General features: G+C 39.7%; 1 protein-coding gene across 6 annotated transcripts in view; it reads left to right on the top strand.

The window, feature by feature from the left end:
• unc80 (unc-80 homolog (C. elegans)) overlaps window positions 1-18,879 on the top strand; it is a 214,181-nt gene that overhangs the window by 138,929 nt on the left and 56,373 nt on the right. For all 6 annotated transcript variants that reach the window (XM_073046799.1, XM_073046802.1, XM_073046797.1 and 3 more), the window contains 8 exons: window positions 1,743-1,843; window positions 5,776-5,862; window positions 6,801-6,984; window positions 10,532-10,626; window positions 13,026-13,115; window positions 14,906-15,007; window positions 17,702-17,882; window positions 18,272-18,537. In XM_073046799.1, the coding sequence (XP_072902900.1) occupies window positions 1,743-1,843; window positions 5,776-5,862; window positions 6,801-6,984; window positions 10,532-10,626; window positions 13,026-13,115; window positions 14,906-15,007; window positions 17,702-17,882; window positions 18,272-18,537 (1,106 nt within the window). The remainder of the gene's footprint in view (window positions 1-1,742; window positions 1,844-5,775; window positions 5,863-6,800; window positions 6,985-10,531; window positions 10,627-13,025; window positions 13,116-14,905; window positions 15,008-17,701; window positions 17,883-18,271; window positions 18,538-18,879) is intronic.

Below are 18,879 nucleotides of genomic sequence, written 5' to 3'. Positions count from 1 at the left end.
ACTTACGTTTGCCTAGTAATGACTGGTGGATCTTTGTGGTGCTAAACTCTGGAAATACCTGTACTGGTCAGGAATAGTTGAAAGAAGAAAAGTCTTTCATACTGATGGGGATTGTAAAAAATGATCGGTGGCGATATTTGAACATGGATTCAAAGAATGATAAAAAGATTATTCCGTTATTTTGTTGTCAGACATATATGTAGGCTGAACTACTGAATTGGAGTCCAAATATTTGAATTGGAGATCTGGGCTTGTTTGAATCTCACCACCTGTACTAATGTTCTACACTACTGTCCTACACTAATTGTATTAAATTGTAATAATTAAGTTGTTCTACACTACTACCTTATGTGGAAGGAAAGCTGCCATTCTTATGTGACCTACATGTGATCTGGACCAATTAAAGTGACCCACTCTTAATTGACACACACAAAATGCTGGTGGAACGCAGCAGGCCAGGTAGCATCTATAGGGAGAAGCACTGTCGACCCTTCGTCAGGACTAACTGAAAGGAAAGGTAGTAAGAGATTTGAAAATTGAAGGGGGAGGGGAAATTGCTAAATGATAGGAGAAGACTGGAGGGGGTGAGGTGGAGCTGAGAGCCAGAAAGGTGATTGGCAAAAGGGATACAGAGCTAGAGAAGGGAAAGGATCATGGGACGGGAGGCCTAGGGAGAAAGAAAGGGGAAGGGGAGCACCTGAGGGAGATGGAGAACAGGCAGAGTGATGGGCAGAAAAAGAGAAAAAAAAGGAGGGAAAAGAAAAACTAAATATATCAGGGATGGGGTAAGGAGGGGAGGAGGGGCATTAATGGAAGTTAGAGAAGTCAATGTTCATGCCATCAGGTTGGAGTCTACCCAGCCGGTATATAAGGTGTTTTTCCTCCAGCCTGAGTGTGGCTTCATCTTGACAGTAGAGGAGGCCATGGATAGACATATCAGAATGGGAATGGGACGTGGAATCAAAATGTGTGGCCACACTCAGGAACAGCACCTTATATACCGGCTGGGTAGCCTCCAACCTGATAGCAAGAACATTGACTTCTCTAACTTCCGTTAATGCCCCTCCTCTTTTTTTCCTCTCTCTCTCCCCATCACTCCACCTGTTCTCCATCTCCCTCTGGTGCTCCCCTCCCCCTTTCTTTCTCCATAGGCCTCCCGTCCCATGATCCTTTCTCTTCTCAAGCTCTGTATCCCTTTTGCCTATCACCTTTCCAGCTCTCAGCTCCACCCCACCCCCTCTGGTCTTCTCCCGTCATTTTGCATTTTCCCCTCCCCCTCCTACTTTCAAATCTCTTACTATCTTTCCTTTCAGTTAGTCCTGACGAAGGGTCTCGGCCCGAAACGTCGACAGCGCTTCTCCCTATAGATGCTGCCTGGCCTGCTGTGTTCCACCAGCATTTTGTGTGTGTTGCTTGAATTTCCAGCATCTGCAGATTACTCAGAAACCTGAGTAATTCAGTCCTCCATTTTATACCCATCATCACAAAGACAAGACAAAGCAGAAAATTTGCCTTGCCTATGCTCGGAAGTTTCATTTGGCCTTCTAAAACATGGCCCCAACATTTCATGGAGCAATTAGGTCAGAAAATGTTACAAGGCCAAATGCAAGGCCTTCCCACTTAACATGGTCAACAGCCTTCGTAATTAGATGTGCCAGTGTGTTTCCTTTAAGGAGTAATAGTGATAAAGTTAAAATTTTTATTGTTAATGTTAGTCAGTGTGATATTTTCCTTTTTTTCAGTGAGTGCAGTGGCCCAGCAGGTATTGTGGAACTGTTTGATTGAAGACCCTGCACTTGTTCTTCGCCATTTTCTGGAGAAGCTCACCATCAGTAACCGTCAGGTTAAAACTAAGATTTTTAACTTATTTTGTATCAATTTTGGGTTGTTCCTCATAATCCTAGAAACTATTTATAATTATTAACCAATTTAATTTTGGGTAATAAACTAGATGTTTAAAATAAAACTACTCTTATTAAGTATTGGCCATACTATAGGAAGGATGTGGTTGCACTAGAGAAAGTGCAGAGGAGATTCACCAGCATGTTATCTGGATTAGAGAATTGTTATAGGAAGGGACTGGATAGGCTCGATTTGTTTTTCCTGGAGCAATGGTGGCTTAAGGATGACCTGATAAACGTATGTGTAATGATAGGAGGTATAGATGGGGTAGATCATCAGAATCTATTCTAGAAGTATAAAAAACAACAGGACAGTGTCTCAACTCAGCTACTTTCCAGAATCAGATACACCTTTAGCAGAGCATTTGAAACTCAGTTACAATACTGGCATCTAGACAACAATATTGCAAATAGCCTACCTACTTCCCATTGAGAAAAATATGATGTCCATTCTGAATAGTTGCCATGTGATCAGTTACTTTCAGTCGTTACCAAAGAGACAGAGGGTAACATTTTACCCGTAGTAACCTCACTGCTCTGCAGTTTGTCGTGCCTCATCCTTCTGGTTGCAGGTGTCACGGCAGCCTTGGACCAAAGAACTGATTTCTCAATGTGAGTTGAGAGCAACTACCCTTGACATCACGTTAGTATTACACAGTCCTAATAACACCGAAGTCAATGGGAAACAGTACCCATGAGTTGAAATTATGCTTTACACGTAGGAAGACGGATTAAGTATTTAGAGGTCATTTATCCCAGCCGCAGAATGTGGTACCAGCGTTTCTCAGGTGCAGCATCATAAGATGTTAATTGAGGACTGCAGGACATTCAGTTGTGTTTGCAACAGCTTAGAGAATGAAGCAGTCTGCACCTGAATGCAGCATAACCTAGACACAACATTCAGGCGTGATCTGAAATTATGCCCTAAAGTGCCAGTCAGTGGTGATTTACATCATGGACAATTCTAACTGTTGTTGAATGCCACATTCTGGGAGTCACCTCTGACAAGAAATTCAACTGGACCAGTCAATTAAAAGTGGACAGTTCAAGTGCTGCATATCCAATAGACTCACTGCCTGATTCCCCAGATCCCTCCTACAAGGGAACGGTCAGGAGTCTGATGAGTTATTCATTACTTGCAGTGAGTGCAGCTCTAACAACACGTAAGAAGCATTATCCAGAACAAAGCAACCTGCTTGATGAGCACCACATCTGCTACCCTGAATGTTTATTTCTTCTGTCGCTACAACACGGTCAGTGCACTGGATGCACTGAAAGGTGCTTTAAATTTACACATCTCAGTCAAGCAACTCTGACAGCACTTCCCAGACCAACAGACAGAGCACCGTTGGTACATGAGAGCATCATCATGTGCCACTTCCCCGTCAATTCACATGTGGTCCTGACTTGAAAAAGCATCACTGATGGATCTAAATCTTTGAACTTATTACCCAATAGCATCAAGCACCTTTAACAAAAACACTTCTCTAGCATTGCCTCAAAAGCTAATAGGAATGGGGAATACTGGCCTTGCCAATTATATCCACATAAACATCTGAAAAAGTTGCCAGTCTGTATATCTTGAATTACATTTTTAATCTGTAGGATAAACTTACTGATTTAATGCTATATGTACTTACTGTAAGTGCGTTTCAGCCATTAATTTCACTGGATGAGGGAACATGGAGAATCTACTTGTGATTTTACATTATGCAGAGCTATTTTCAAATTTCAAGTAGTTTCATCCTTAACTGACTAAGGTAAATATAATCATCTGCATTAACCGTCTGAAAATACTTCAGCTCCCTTTTAAAATTTTTGCTCCGATGTAACACTTACCATTCTTGGCTTTGCTTAGATATCATAAAAAGTGGAAAATTGGAATCCCAAATTTTCATTACAAAAGCTTTTATAGGATTACAAGCCAGACTATTATCAAGTATTCATTAGATTCATAATAATGTGAAATGATATTTCCTGAACAAGGTATTTTGGGGATAGTGATGAGTGTATCTCAAAGGCGATACTATCATTTTTTTTTTGTCTTCATGAGCCAGTGATGGCTTCAAATTGGGGACTGGAATATTAATCACACAGTGAGTCTATTCATTTAATCAGCTTTATTTTAAATGAATCTTCCCAGAAAATAGATTCCTATTGGAACATAGAAAATCTACAGCACATTACCGACCCTTCAGTCCACAATGTTGTACCGACCATATAACCTACTCTAGAAGCTGCCTAAAATATCTCTAGAGCATAGCCCTCTATTTTTCTAAGCTCCATGTACCTATCTAAGAGTCTCTTAAAAGACCCTATTGTATCCGCCTCTACCACCTTCGCTGACAGTGCATTCCACGCACCCACCACTCTCAGTGTGAAAAATTTACCTCTGACATCCCCCTTGTACCTAATTCCAAGCAGCTTAAAATATGCCCCCTCGTGTTAGCCATTTCAGCCCTGGGAGAATGCCTCTGGCTATCCACACGATCAGTGCCTCTCATCATCTTGTACACCTCTATCAGGTCACCTTTCATCCTCCTTTGCTCCAAGGAGAAAAGGCCAAGTTCATTCAACCTATTCTCATAAGGCGTGCTCCCCGATCCAGGCAACATCCTTGTAAATCTCCTCCACACTCTCTCTTCCCTCTAATGAGGTGACCAGAACTGAACACAGTACTCCAAGTGGGGTCAAACTGAGGTCTAATATAGCTGCAGCATTACCTCACAGTTCTTGAACTCAATCCCACAGTTGATAAAGGCCAACACACTAGACACCTTCTAAACCACATTGTCAACCTGCGCAGCAGGTTTAAGTGTCCTTTGAGCACAGACCCCGAGATCTCTCTGATCCTCCACGCTGCCAAGCGTCTTATCATTAATATTATATTCTGTCTTCTTCCAAAGTGAACCACTTCACTCTTATCTGGGTTGAGCTCCATCTGCCACTATGCAGTTCTGCATCCTGTCAATGTCCCTGTGACCTCTGACAACCCTCCAAACTATCCACAACACCCCCAACCTTTGTGTCATCAGCAAACTTACTAACCCACCTTTCTACTTCTTCATCTAGGTCCTTTATAAAAATCACAAAGAGGAGGGGTCCCAGAACAGATCCCTGCAGAACACCACTGGTCACTGTCCTCCATGCAGAGTACGAAACATCCACAACCACCCTTTGCCTTCTGTGGGCAAGCCAATTCTGGATCCACAAAGCAAGTTCTCCTTGGATCCCATGCCTCATTACTTTCTGAATGAGCCTTGCATGGGGAATCTTATGAAGTGCCGTGCTGAAATCCATAAACACTACATCTACTGCTCTACCTTCATCAATGTGTTTAGTCACATCCTCAAAGAATGCATTGGGGTTTGTAAGGCATGACCTGCCCTTGACAAAGCCAGGCTGACTACTCCTAATCATATTATACCTCTCCAAATGTTCATAAATCCTGGCTCTCAGGATCTTCTCCATCAACTTGCCCACCACTGAAGTAAGACTCAGTGGTCTATAATTTCCTGGGTTATTTATACTCCCTAGCTTGGGCAAGGGAACAACTTTTGTAATCTTCCAATCCTCGACATTTGAGACAAAAGTGCCCATTTAATGCGGTCAATGAAGTAAATAGAATTTAGATTACCATTTTACGTGGGAGAAAGTTAGAGCAAGTGAAAATACTACTTCAAAGGATGCATTGATCGAATCATAAGTAGAACACTTACCAATTGTCAATAATGGACTAGTGTGACATTGTTAATAAATTATAACAACAGGTGAAATATTTTAACATTTTCAAAGGATTATTTTGAGAATTTTTTTTACTTTATAAATTTATAAAAATCCAACGGTGTTTGTTAAATTGCACTCTTCTTTGAAGGATGAACTGATCTACATGCTGCGAAAACTTCTGTTGAATATTGGAGATATGCCAGCTCAGACATCTCATATACTCTTCAACTATCTGGTAAGTATTAGTGGTGTCATTAATTACTTAAGTATTATTAACCATTCCTAAGCAATAATACAGTAAGCTTTAAATATAAACCTTCCAGTTACATTCATGTTGTCATACCATATTCCATCAGGGTATTCTCCAACGGGATGGAATGAACATTGATTTCTCTAACATCTGGTAACTTCTCCCCCTCCCCCTTCTCTCTTTTTCCATTCTCCATTCTGGTTCACCTCCCACCCTTTCTCTTTTCCTCACCTGCCTATCACCTCCCTCTGATGCCCCTTCTTTTCTCTTCCATGTCCACTGTCCTCTCTTGTCAGATTCCTCCTTCAGCTCTTCTCTTCTCCTATCACCTCCCAGCTTCTTATTTCATCGCCCCTCACTCACCCACCTACCTCCCCCCTACCTGGCTTCACCTATCACTTGCCAGCTTGTTCACCTTCTCTGCCCCCACCATCTTATTCTGGCTTTTGCTCCCTTCCTTTTCAGTCCCAATGAAAGGTCTTGACCTGAAATATTGACTGTTTGTTGCACACTATAGATGTCGCCTGATTGCTGAGTTCCTCCACTACGTGTGTGTTGCTCAAGATTTCCAGCATCTGCATAATCTCTTGTGTATGTGATTCACTGTCACATCTGACCTTTTCTAACTGAAATTAAAACTGTTTTCTTTAATCTAGTAGATTGGCAGAAGTTGACCAATTCTTCTCAATCAACTTTATGATAGAGCTATTTAAATGGCAATAAAATTTATGAAGACTGCTGCAAAATTCATTCAAATGAATTTTGTGTATATATATATATCAAATATCTGTAGATGAACTAATGATGGTGTGGGAATGAGCATGGCCTGGAAATACACAGGATAGCCTTGCCCTCAGTTGATTACACAATTTGCCTGCATACTGAATCATGTTTAGTTTTCATCACTTCCTTTTGCCTTGCAGGTTGGCCTGATTATGTATTTTGTGCGCACCCCTTGTGAATGGGGCATGGATGCAATCTCAGCCACTGTCACCTTTCTATGGGAGGTTGTGGTTTACGTCGAAGGACTTTTCTTCAAAGACCTGAAGCAAACAATGAAAAAAGAACAGTGTGAAGTCAAATTGCTTGTCACAGCCTCAATGCCAGGTAGGCTCGCGGCTGCCTAACAAAAGAAAGCAGTGACAAATGATGTAAAACATCCTTTTGCTTAATTCTAATTATTTTCAACTGTTTATCATTTTTGTGCATTTGCAGAGATCGGTAGATTGCTGTAAATTGTGATGTGGTTACTAACATTGTATCAGATTTCTTTCTCTACATTGCTGCCACCTCTTGACTAGCAGCCATTGTTTGAAGTCAAGGCTAGAAATTCCTTCGCCCGTAGCTTCAGATGAGGCTCTGTTAATGGTGATGTCTCTACTAGAAGAGATCTCTCACAGCAGAAGTTCAGTGTTAGAGTGACAAACGCAGGCCACCCTGGGGCTAGATGCTCAGCCGGTGCTGTTCACACTGCTGACACATGGCTGCACTGCTAGGTCCAGTTCAAACCCATTCATCAAGTTCACTCAACAACGACAATGAGACAGTGTACTGAGGGGAGGGAGAAACACTGGTAGAATGGTGCGAGCACAACAAATTGAGTCTCAATATTGACTAGACCAAAGAGGTGATTGTAGATTTTTAAGAAGGTGCTGGCCACTCATCACTGCACATGTACAGCGCCTGCATGGAGAGAATTAGGAGCACCAAATTTCTGGGAGACCATATTACAGATGATTTCAACTGGTTCCTCCAACACCAACACTTCGGTCAAGAAACCACAACAGCATCTTCACTTCCTAAGGATATTGAGGCACGAGGATCCCTCTTCCCCCATTTTTACAGGAGAACTATCGAGAGCTTCCTGACCTGCTGCATCACCGCATGGTATGGGAATTTCAAGGCATCTGAACATGTGCCACAATGGATCACAAGGTCTGCTGAAAGGATCTCTTCCACTTGTTAGAGATATTTATTAGGGGTGCAGCATACACAGAGCCCTTAGCATTGTCAATGATCCTTCCCATCGATCCAACAATCTCTTTGACCCCTTACCATCATCAGGAGGTATCACAGCATTAGGACAAGAACGGTTAGGATGGGAAATAGCTTCTTCCCCTCTCCCAGGCTGTAAAATTATTGACCTCCCTACCACCACCCAGGTCTCATCATGTATGAAACACCAGTAGCATTATACTGTTTACTTTTTAACTTATATATGCACCTTATTATTTGTTGTATTATTGCTTTATGTGTTGTGTGTGAGTTACATGTACTGTGTAGTGCACCATAGTCTGGAGGAACAGTATGTCATTTGGTGGTATACATATGTCCAGATGAATGACAGTAAACTGAATTTGAACTTGAACGTGAGCTGAGTGTCTCCCCAGTAACCCCACGTGTCCTGCATATCCTATCCATATTAGCTAAAGCATGTATGTTCTCAATGGAACAAGCTGTTGATCCCAACAGCAATGCAGTAATATAATAAACTGCTGAAAGATGAATATCCCGGAATCCAGCGGTGGGACTGTAAATGAATGGTGGTCCTTATTCATTGGCTTGAAGTTTTGTTAACACAGTAAAACATCCTAAAGGATTTCAGAGGAGTAATATTTAATAATAGGAGTAATAAATAGGATATCTAGCCACATACAGTGGTGCTAGAAAGTTTGAACCCTGCAGAATTTTCTCTATTTCTTCATAAATATGACAAAAAATGTGATCAGATCTTTGCATGTCCTAAAACTAGATAAAGAGAACCCAATTAAATACATAACACAAAAACATTATACTTGCTCATTTATTTATTGAGAAAGATGTTCTAATATTACATGTACTTGTTGGAAAGTGTATGCGAACCTCTGGGGTAATGCCTTCTACAAAAGCTATTTGGAGTCATGCGTTCCAATCAATGAGATGAGGTTGGAGGTGTGGGTTGTACAGGTGCCCTGCCCTATAAAAAGAACATACAAAGTCAGGTTACTGACATAGCCTGCTCTTCTCAAGAAAGGTCTGTTTATATACACCAGACCTTGATCCAAACAACTTCCAGAGGACCTTAGAAGAAGAATTATAGAGATGCATGAAGCTGGTAAAGGTTACAAAAACATTTCTAAAGACCTGAGTGTTCATCAGTCCACAGTAAGGGAAATTGTCTACAAGTAAGGAAAGAACTCATTACTGTTGCTACTCTCCTACTGTTGCTACTTGCTGAAGTCTCTGTTCATGTGTCTACTATAAGAGAGACGCTGAACAAGAATGGTATTCAGGGAAGGACACCCTGGAGGAAACCACTACTTCCCAAAAAAAGCATTGCTGTACATCTCAAGTTTGCAAAAGGTCACCTGGATATTCTGCAATGCCTCTGGGACAAAGTTCCGTGGAAAGATAAGACAGAAGTTGAACTTTTTGGCAGAAGTGCCAGTTGCTATGTTTGGAGGGAAAAGGGCACTGCAGTTCAACCCAACTGTGAAGCGTGGTGGAAGGAGCATCATGGTTTGAGGCTACTTTGCTGCCTCAGGGCCTGGACAGCTTTTAATCATTGAGGGACTAATGAATTCAAGATTGTATCAAGACATTTTACAGGAGAATGTCAGGGTAGCAGTCTGTTACCTTAATAGAAGCTTAATAGAAGTTGGATAATGCAATAAGACAATGATTCAAAAGGCAAAAGTAAATCAACAACAGAATTGTTTTAAAAAAAGAAAATTCGTGTTTTGGAATGGTTGAGTCAAAGTCCTGATCTTAATCCTATAGAAATCTTGTGGAAAGACCGGAAGCAAGCAGTTCATGCACGGAAGCCCACCAACATCCCAGAGTTAAAGCAGAAATGGCCTAAAATCCCTCCAAGCCAATGTGCAGGATAAACCAGCAGTTACAGGAAATGTCTGGTTGAAGTAATTGTTGTACAAGGAGGTCACACAGTTTCTGAAAGCAAAGGTTCACATACTTTTTCCACAAATACATGCAATGTTAGATAATTTTTCTCAATAAGTAAGTGAACAACTATAATGTTCTTTGGGTTAGGTATTTAATTGGCTACTCTTTATCTAGTTTTAGGACACCAGATCCGATCACATTTTATGTCATATTTATGCAGAAATAGAGAAAATTCTACAGGGTTCACAAATTTTCTAGCACCACTGTAAGATGATATTAGAGTAGCTGATTAAGTCTGGTTGAATAAGTATGTTTTTAAATTGGAGGAACTCAGTGACAGAAATTGTGGCCACAATAATTCTGTATAATTTTGGGCTAGGCAGCTCTCTAAATTACCACCACAGGATGGGAGGTAGCAGGTACAAACATGCGTAATTGATGGTTCACAAAATCATGAAATGGTCATAACACATTAGGAGGCCGTTTGGCTTTTCAGATTTGTACTAGCTCTGTTTATGAGCAATCCTATTAGTTCCACTTCCCCAATCACTTCTATACTTCTGCAAGTTATTTCAGATACCCAACCAGCTTCTGTCTGAAATATAAAACTGCATGTGTCTCCACTAACCAAATCTTAACACTTGCTGCTAATAGAAAAAAGATCATTATGTGGCACTGCAGTTTATCTTTTTGTAATAAGTCAGTTGCTAATTAATTGATTAATCTTTATAGCAAAGAATTTATGTTGATGTTGGGCTTTTTGTTAAACCAGGCACAAAGACTTTGGTTGTTCATGGACAGAATGAATGTGATATTCCAACACAACTTCCTGTGCATGAAGACACGCAATTTGAAGCTGTTCTAAAGGTGAGGAGATATTATTTCAATAAAGAATTTACATTCATTTTGATCATTGGAGTTCTCTTACTGTATAGTTGTTATACTAAGTACCATGTAGTGAATACTTCATTTCTAATGTGTTTTTGTTGCAGTAAGAGTGCCTGATACTAATATATGGTATTTACATGCATGTATGTTGTAAGCTTGCTTTATCTGTTTTGTTTTTATACATTGATTCCCATTCAGTTTATATCTCTTAATTATATACTTCTACTGTTATGTGTTCAATTTATATCAGTATTTATCAAGTATTCATTATTTTCCATTAGATATTTAGTTACAGCAGTTACTCTTTTTGCCTTTATTAAATTTTGTGTTTATAATACATAAGCACACAAAATAATGATCCTAGCTTTAAAATTTTAAACACAATCATACATTTTAATGGGTGGAAAATTATGTTTAGGACCTACATTATTTGACCAAAGGTCTCACTGCTGACATGCTTCAATTTTGCAGAATTTGCATTTAGGTGAGTAGAATTGAATTGAATGCAGAAAAGGTGGGCAAATATTTTGTTATGGTAATTCAAAATTGAACCTTGGTTTTGCTGAAAATATTAGAGGATGAGGTCAGGAGGATTTCAGGTATTAAATCATTATTGCATAGACTATATGGTATAGTAATGGAGCTTCTTGCCTTTCTCATCCAAGTCTTCTGACTTTTCTTACCATCTCAATTGTGCTTGTTTAGCCTTCATTTAAATGCATCTTTGCTGTTTGTTTCAACCAGTTCAGGATGAAGCCTTCCATTTTCTCATCATGCATTAAGTAACCTTTTTTTCTAAATAGCCATTTGGATTTTGAGCTGACCATCTTATAATAATGCCCACTAGATAACCACTTCTATATAAGTGGAAACATACTCCCTACATCCACCCTTCATAATGTTAAAGTTTGGTGACCCCTTAACCTTCATTTCTGAAGTTTTTTTAAATATTCAAAATTGCCTTTTGTCAAACTTGTAATTTTTTCAATCCCTGCCTTTGAAAACTGTTCTTCAGCTGCTAAGAGATGTCTCATATTAACTTCACGGAAAGGCAAAACACCTTCTAGCATTGTTGTCCTTGGCTGCAGAGAATGCCAACAGTGCCCTATTACCACCAGATTACTATCCTGCTCTTCACCCTTTTGACAAGTTTCTGAACCACTGTACTTTGGTCTCCAATATGTCTGTCCACTTAGTTTATCTTCTTTATTCACAGATGCTAAGTGCCTCAAACCTGCAAGGACTGTTTTTACAAACTTTCAGCTTCTCATAAACTTCTCTATCTGACTCTATAGCAGTCACGGTTTGCCCATCTTGGGCAATCTTTCCTTGCAACGAGTGGATAGAAACAGCTTGACCCTTAAGCGTCAGAACGTTCCCAATTCAAATTGCAGTCAATAACTGGACTAGAGACATCTACCACAGACACCATTACTCAGGATAATTATCACTACCTGCGAATTTCTGTAATCTAGACTCACAGTCTGCCTTCCTGTGTCTTAGAAAGGTCTTATTTAATTAGTCTTTCTTCAGTGATTATTTATAGTTATACTTAAATTGTCTACTTTCTTTAATTCATTAAATTTAATATTACATGCTATAATTCCTGATTCTAGTTTATATCAGTGCCTTAGTCTAAAGAAGAAAATAGCTTGATATTCACTATCTCATCACCCACCTGCTTGCCTATGATATTGCTCTTGGAGCCCCCACCGGCTCAATCTTTCTTTAAACTCATGGAGTTTCTATCTCCCAGACTGTTCCTGAAGTCAAGAAACTTTCATCCTCTTGTGTTTAAATGCTTAGAGCGTCTGTTTCCTGTAATCCTTTCAGCCTCATGGAGCCTCCTGTTTGTTAAACTCTCACTTCTATGAAACCTGAGAACTTCAATTTTAAACTGTCCATGTTTTTCTCTTAAATTTTTTTAAAACTTTGGATTACCATAATCAGTGTGGCATTTGACATCAATGGGATAGACACATTATTGTCATAATCTGTGGCTAGCTTCAATAATAATTCCAGCAGAAGTGAGCATGTTTTACAGAATTAAATCTTCAGATGGCAAATATTGTTTAGTGATGTTGGGACCATTCCATGTGACTCACATGTATTGGTAGAAAACAATCATCTAGTAACTATTGAATACTAAATTTGGATAATTTGAATGTCAAATTAATGAATACTAGATTGTAATGAAAAATGAGATAGTTTATCACTGATTGTAGAGTGGGTACTAATGACAAACTTCTGTAGTCGCTTGTCTCATACATGATTCAAATTAACATGACAATGTTAAGTAAAGAAATTTACTCTTACTTGCTGTTCTTTTGGTTCATTTGTGTTGTAGTTGTTGGACTTATCACATTATTTCCTTCCAGGAGTGTTTGGAGTTTTTTAATATTCCTGAAGCTCAGTCGAACCATTACTTTTTGATGGATAAACGCTGGAACCTGATACACTATGCTAAGGTAAGATTGATCTATTTTACTTAGTAAATTTCTGAAGTTTTACTGGTTATTACACAAAGGAAGGATTGGAAAAAGGAAAGCAACTTAACTTGGTAAATTATCAAGTTATTTGCCTTGCAGGATGCTTACAATATGTTAGAAATCCACTCACTGCAGAATATCCAGCCTCTGCCCTGATTTTACATAAGTGCTGGTCTGGTTACACTTTTGATCACCGGGTACTCCTAACATTGACATTGGAAGATACAGCGATGGAACACCAGAAAAGCCAGTATATGATGACTGAATTAGAGAATAATATGGAACCGGGAGGAGCAGGAATATTGCTCCACCCTTCTCCATTATGTCAGCATTCCCTAACAAATCACCAAAATGCACCAGTTGCACCTGTGTCTTGCCCTCCCACCCTTTCCCAACCTCTTCTTAGACTCACCTTTGGCTTTCATTTGCCATCCAAGCTGAAATTTCTGGCCAGAAAGCTGATGCATCACACGTGCAGCTTGCTGAAATTATGATGGTAAAGTTGAAGGATGAATGTCTGCCTTTTCATGTTTTGGGCGCCAAGGATCGAGCACTTAAGAAGCTCCTGAGCTGAGGTCTGGTGCTCAGTCGTAAGCCTACTTGTCATTTCGTCTAGTGTTTGTTTTGTGCTCAGATACTCCATCCAGTTTGAAACTGTGTCTTGATTCTTGCCCCGATACTCTAGCATTTGGACCTGAGCATCCACGTCAAGGACTCTCGTCACACTCCCCTCTCACTTTATACCTATATCCTCTAGTCCTTGATTCCCTATTCCCTGGAAACAGACTGTGCACATTTTCCCTATTGATATCCCTCACAATTTTATACACTTCTCATTCTCCTATGCTCCAGTGAAAAACATCTAAACCTGCTCAACCTCCCTCTATAACTCATTCCTCAAGTTCCAGCAGCATCCTTATAAACCTCTTCTGCACTCACTTCATGGCTTCTTTTCTTTAACACGCTGGCTAAAGCTGAATACAACTTTCCAAACGTGACCTCACCAAAGTTTTGTACAACTGCAGCATAACGTTCCAAACTCTATACTCAACACCCTAACTAATGAAGGTCAGTATGCCTAAAACTTGTCCACCTGTGATGCCACTTTTGGGAACCGTGTACCTGTGCTCCTTCTTTTCAACCACACTCCCTAGGCCTCTACTGTTCACTATAAAGGTCTTATCCCCATTTGCCTTCCCAAAATGCAATACCCCACACTTAGCCAAATCTAACTCTATTTGCTATTTCACAGACCACTTACCCAGCTCATCAGAGTCCCTCTTTAGTCATCTTCACAGTCAATGCCACCACCTGTTACTGTTAAATACCTCATAATGGCTGTTCAGCCAAATTCCTTCCAACTACAGATGTGAAATACAGAATGTATTTTTGTGTGTTTTTCACAAAATAAAGTAATGCAGGGCTAATGTTCACTTAGTTTGATTTTTACTGCTGTCAGTTGATAGATTTTTGACCAGAACACGGGAAGCTCAAATTTGACTAATTCAGCAGCTAAGCTGATAGGGGATCCATTTCTAGTTCAATGTCTCATTGAATAAATTGCTCCTTTGAGAATTTAGCAATTTCTCAGTATTTAAGCTAAATTAAAAAAAGGTGAAGTTGATGCTGTTCAAAAATGATCCAGCTGAGGGAGGCATTTACAAAGAGACTGAATCTATGATATTTCTGGAGTCAATCCCTCAGCATGCAGTGTGTTTGCTTGTTAGATTAACCTGTTTTTAATGGTACGGATGGTTTTGATTTTGCAGACCTACGTACGAGATATTTACCCATTTCGCCGTTCAGTCTCACCGCAGTTGAACCTTGTCCACATGCTTCCTTCTAAAGGACAAGAACTAATCCAAAAACAGGCAAGTAGGAAGCCAGTGTCAAGAAATGTCATTTAGAACCCTTCGCTAATTTTTTTTACACTTTGCTTTATCCTACAGTCTTGCAGATTTTGTCTTATTTGAAAATATTTGAGCAAAATATTTTATTATGCAAAAGAAACCTATTAGATTTCAAGCAACACACACAAAGTGCTGGTGGAACACAGCAGGCCAGGCAGCATCTATAGGGAAAGCACTGTCAACGTTTCGGGCCGAGACCCTTCGTCAGGACTAACTGAAGAGACAGATACTAAGAGATTTGAAAGTAGTGGGGGGAGGGGGAATGCGAAATGATAGGAGAAGACCAGAGGGGGTGGGATGAAACTAAGAGCTGGAAAGGTGATTGGCTAAAGGGATACAGAGCTGGAGAAGGGAAAGGATCATGGGACGGGAGGCCTCGGGAGAAAGAAATGGGGAGGGGAGCACCAGAGGGAGGTGGAGAACAGGCAGAGTGATGGGCAGAGAGAAAAAAAAAACTATATGTGTCAGGGATGGGGTAAGAAGGGGAGGAGGGGCATTAACGGAAGTTAGAAAAGTCAATGTTCATGCCATCAGGTTGGAGGCTACCCAGCCGGTATATAAGGTGTTGTTCCTCCAACCTGAGTGTGGCTTCATCTTGACAGTAGAGGAGGCCATGGATAGACATATCAGAATGGGAATGGGACGTGGAATTAAGATGAGTGGCCACTGGGAGATCCTGCTTTCTCTGGTGGACAGAGCAATCTATTAGATTTCAAGCCAGTTGATGATCCCTGCTGTATTCACCCAAATACATCACTTTTTTTTACAGATTGGTTGTAAGAAATGACGTGGAGCTTGTTGTTATGAATGAGAAAGTAAAAATATTTAGAATGGCAACCATTTTTCTATTTATGTATCTCTGCCACAGCAGAGAGTACATAATGGTGATTAGTTTTTAGTATAGCAGTGTTCAACCCAGTTTGTTGATATGCTAAAAGAGACCATGTAGGAGAGGATTTTTTTTTTCTGAAGGTACGTGAAATAATTGAAATAAACAAGAGTTATTTTCATTGAACAGAAGGTTGAGTTGAATCGGTCTGATATGGTCATGTGTAAGATGTGTTCAACTGATCAGTAATTCTCCTTTAAAAAGCATAAAACAAGTGTAATGCCCTGGTTAAGATTTTTGCTGCTACGCTGTAGGTGTTTCACTTTGGCACTTCTGTAAGAGCAGTCAGCTCTGCATGTTTGGCTTTGAGCTAATGATAAGGGGCTATGTTGTTCAACTTAGGAATATTGTGTCAGCCAGTCAGGTTGGTAGAATTGGGAGAAGGTTCTAGAGAACATGCACGGAGAGGTTTTGTGATAGACACTGGTGTGGGTTGAGGTCTTTTTGGTGAGAGCTTGGAGCAGACAGGAGTGAAGATGGCTGAGGACACTGTCCCTGTTGCACAAGGGGCTTCAAGGAGGAGGGACCAATACTCCATGGGGGAGCCCGTTTGTTCAAAAAGGGGTTTCGAGTGACATTCAAAAGGTGGTGTGTGCTTTCACATAGACCCTGGGTCCAGTGTGAGTTGAAGACAACTTCAAGATGTGCTCCAACTTAAGTGCTCATTTGGACTGGGTTAACTGTTATGGGCTGTTTTTTTTTCTTTTTCCTACTAACTGTTCAATAAAGCTGAAATTTGTTAATATGCTTTCTTTATAATTGTATGCAGTGTACGGCCTGTTTTTTCTTGCCGATGGCTAATTGTATGGGGGCAGTATTTATACAGTATTCACACAGATTGGGGTTCGGGTCGATATATCCCAACTTCCTGGTTTTGATGGGATCCAAGTCATTCTGACCCTAGACTGTGGAGTTTGAGAAAAGTGGTTTTCCCACCGCTGAGTCCAGTAGCTGTTAGCAAGAGGCTAACGGGCCGAATCTCTAGAGACACACAGTAAAAAGGGGTTTCACAAGGATTAATGGTAGTGTTTAAAGGAATTTGTAGGAATTCCTTTGTAATTGGAAGTTTTACAATAATCCTGAATCTAGCAATATGACAAGCTTATTATTGTGTTTAAAAGTTTCCAAACATAAATGAAAAATCAGCTGCAATTACAAAACTTTACTAAAATGCAAAAGAACTTGAGGTGCTGGAGATCTGAAATACAAATAGAAGTTATAGGAAGTATTTAGATGGACAGGCAGAACCTTTTGGAAAAAAAGTAGTCAAAAATTTCAAGCTGATGACCTCCACCAATACTAGAGTTCAGGAAGTTTTTCATTGATAGAAGTAGGTTGCGTTTCCAAACCTGCAGGATTCTGCTTGGTTCCTGTAGAGATGTGCAAGTAATTTTGAAATACATAACTTTAGATTTGTAATGGGTCCTTTTCTGACAGCCTCCAGCTGATTTTAAAACAAGTTTTTAAATTGCCCCTTTCCTCCATAGTTTTTGATGTACTAGAAACAGCAACTACTGTGGCCGCTTTTGGAGGAATATTCTTAAGCAATGGCTTTCTGCGTTTTAAAACCCATTCAAGGTCAATTCCCGTTGCTGAATCTGAATATTTTGCTTTTGAAAAATATGAAGAGAGCGCTGATATGATTTCTTATTGATGAAGTCACTGACATTTTATAAGAAAGGGATAACATCATTATATTATTCTTAAGATAGATATTTTAAAACTATTTTGCCTTCACAAAATCTAACATGCATAATTTTAAATAGGTGTTCACACGGAAACTGGAGGAGCTTGGGCGAGTGATGTTTCTGATGTCCCTTACTCAACACATACCAGCTGTACACAAACAATCCCATGTATCCTTGCTTCAAGAAGATCTGCTCAGATTACCATCATTCCCTCGCAATGCGGTAGACGCAGAATTTTCCTTGTTTGCCGATCATCAAGGTAAATCTCCTCTTCAGCAAATGTCAAATCTTTTCAAATGAAATTTTCAAGCAACCAAATAATTGTCCATGCACTTTGTCCATTTTCTAAAGCATAATGAGTATCGTTGGAGCTAAACATTGAGCTACATAGCAATGGAAGGGATTTCAGAGCTAATGTTGTTATGACCTCGGCGAGGTTACGTAACAATGTACATTCATACCAGCTGTTTTCAGAACGTTGTATTCCAGGAATTATTTTAATTAAATTAAATAGTTCTTAGTTTTCATGAGCATTTTTATGGATAAATTTAAGTTATTCACTTATTCAGATAATTCAGAAGTTTGAAATAAAACAGGTCTTCATGAATGGTATCTGCATTATCATGAAAATTTTCATTGATTTGTCAGGGAAAGAGCTGTTTGGACTTGATACTCTTCATAAGAGTATGTGGATCAAGCTATTGGAAGAGATGTTTTTGGGAATGCCTAGTGAATATCCGTGGGGCGATGAGATCATGCTATTCCTGAACGTATTTAATGGGGCTTTAATTCTCCACCCAGAGGACAGTGCATTGCTTCGACAATATGCTGCTACAGCAATCAATACGGCTGTGCACTTCAACCACCTTTTCTCACTGAGCGGTTATCAGTGGATCCTTCCCTCCATGCTTCAAGTAAGTTTATTTCAGCAAGTAATTGGTCCTTAAGTACCCGCCACTTCTTAATAATAATGAATGTGTATGTATTTCTTAATCTTTAAAAATTGCCTGGAAGAGGGAGAAGGTAAAGGTTTTATTTACAAGAAGGAAGATGGTTTGATCAAATCAAAAACTACAGGTATCCACTCATGACAGACTTGATCACCAGATTACGTGAATGTAATGTAATTGTCTAAAGAGCAAGATGGGAAGAATCATTTTTACATAATTATAAAAAAATAATTGCAATGCTTAAAACATTGTTCAGTACTCATTTTCAAAGAGGAATTAGACATGTGCCTTACAAAGGAATTTTCA

Source organism: Hemitrygon akajei, chromosome 5, assembly GCF_048418815.1.
Source record: "Hemitrygon akajei chromosome 5, sHemAka1.3, whole genome shotgun sequence".
NCBI classification, from domain to species: Eukaryota; Metazoa; Chordata; class Chondrichthyes; order Myliobatiformes; family Dasyatidae; genus Hemitrygon; species Hemitrygon akajei.
Note: the sequence above shows the minus strand (reverse complement) of the source record. Positions and strands in the feature narration are given on the sequence as shown.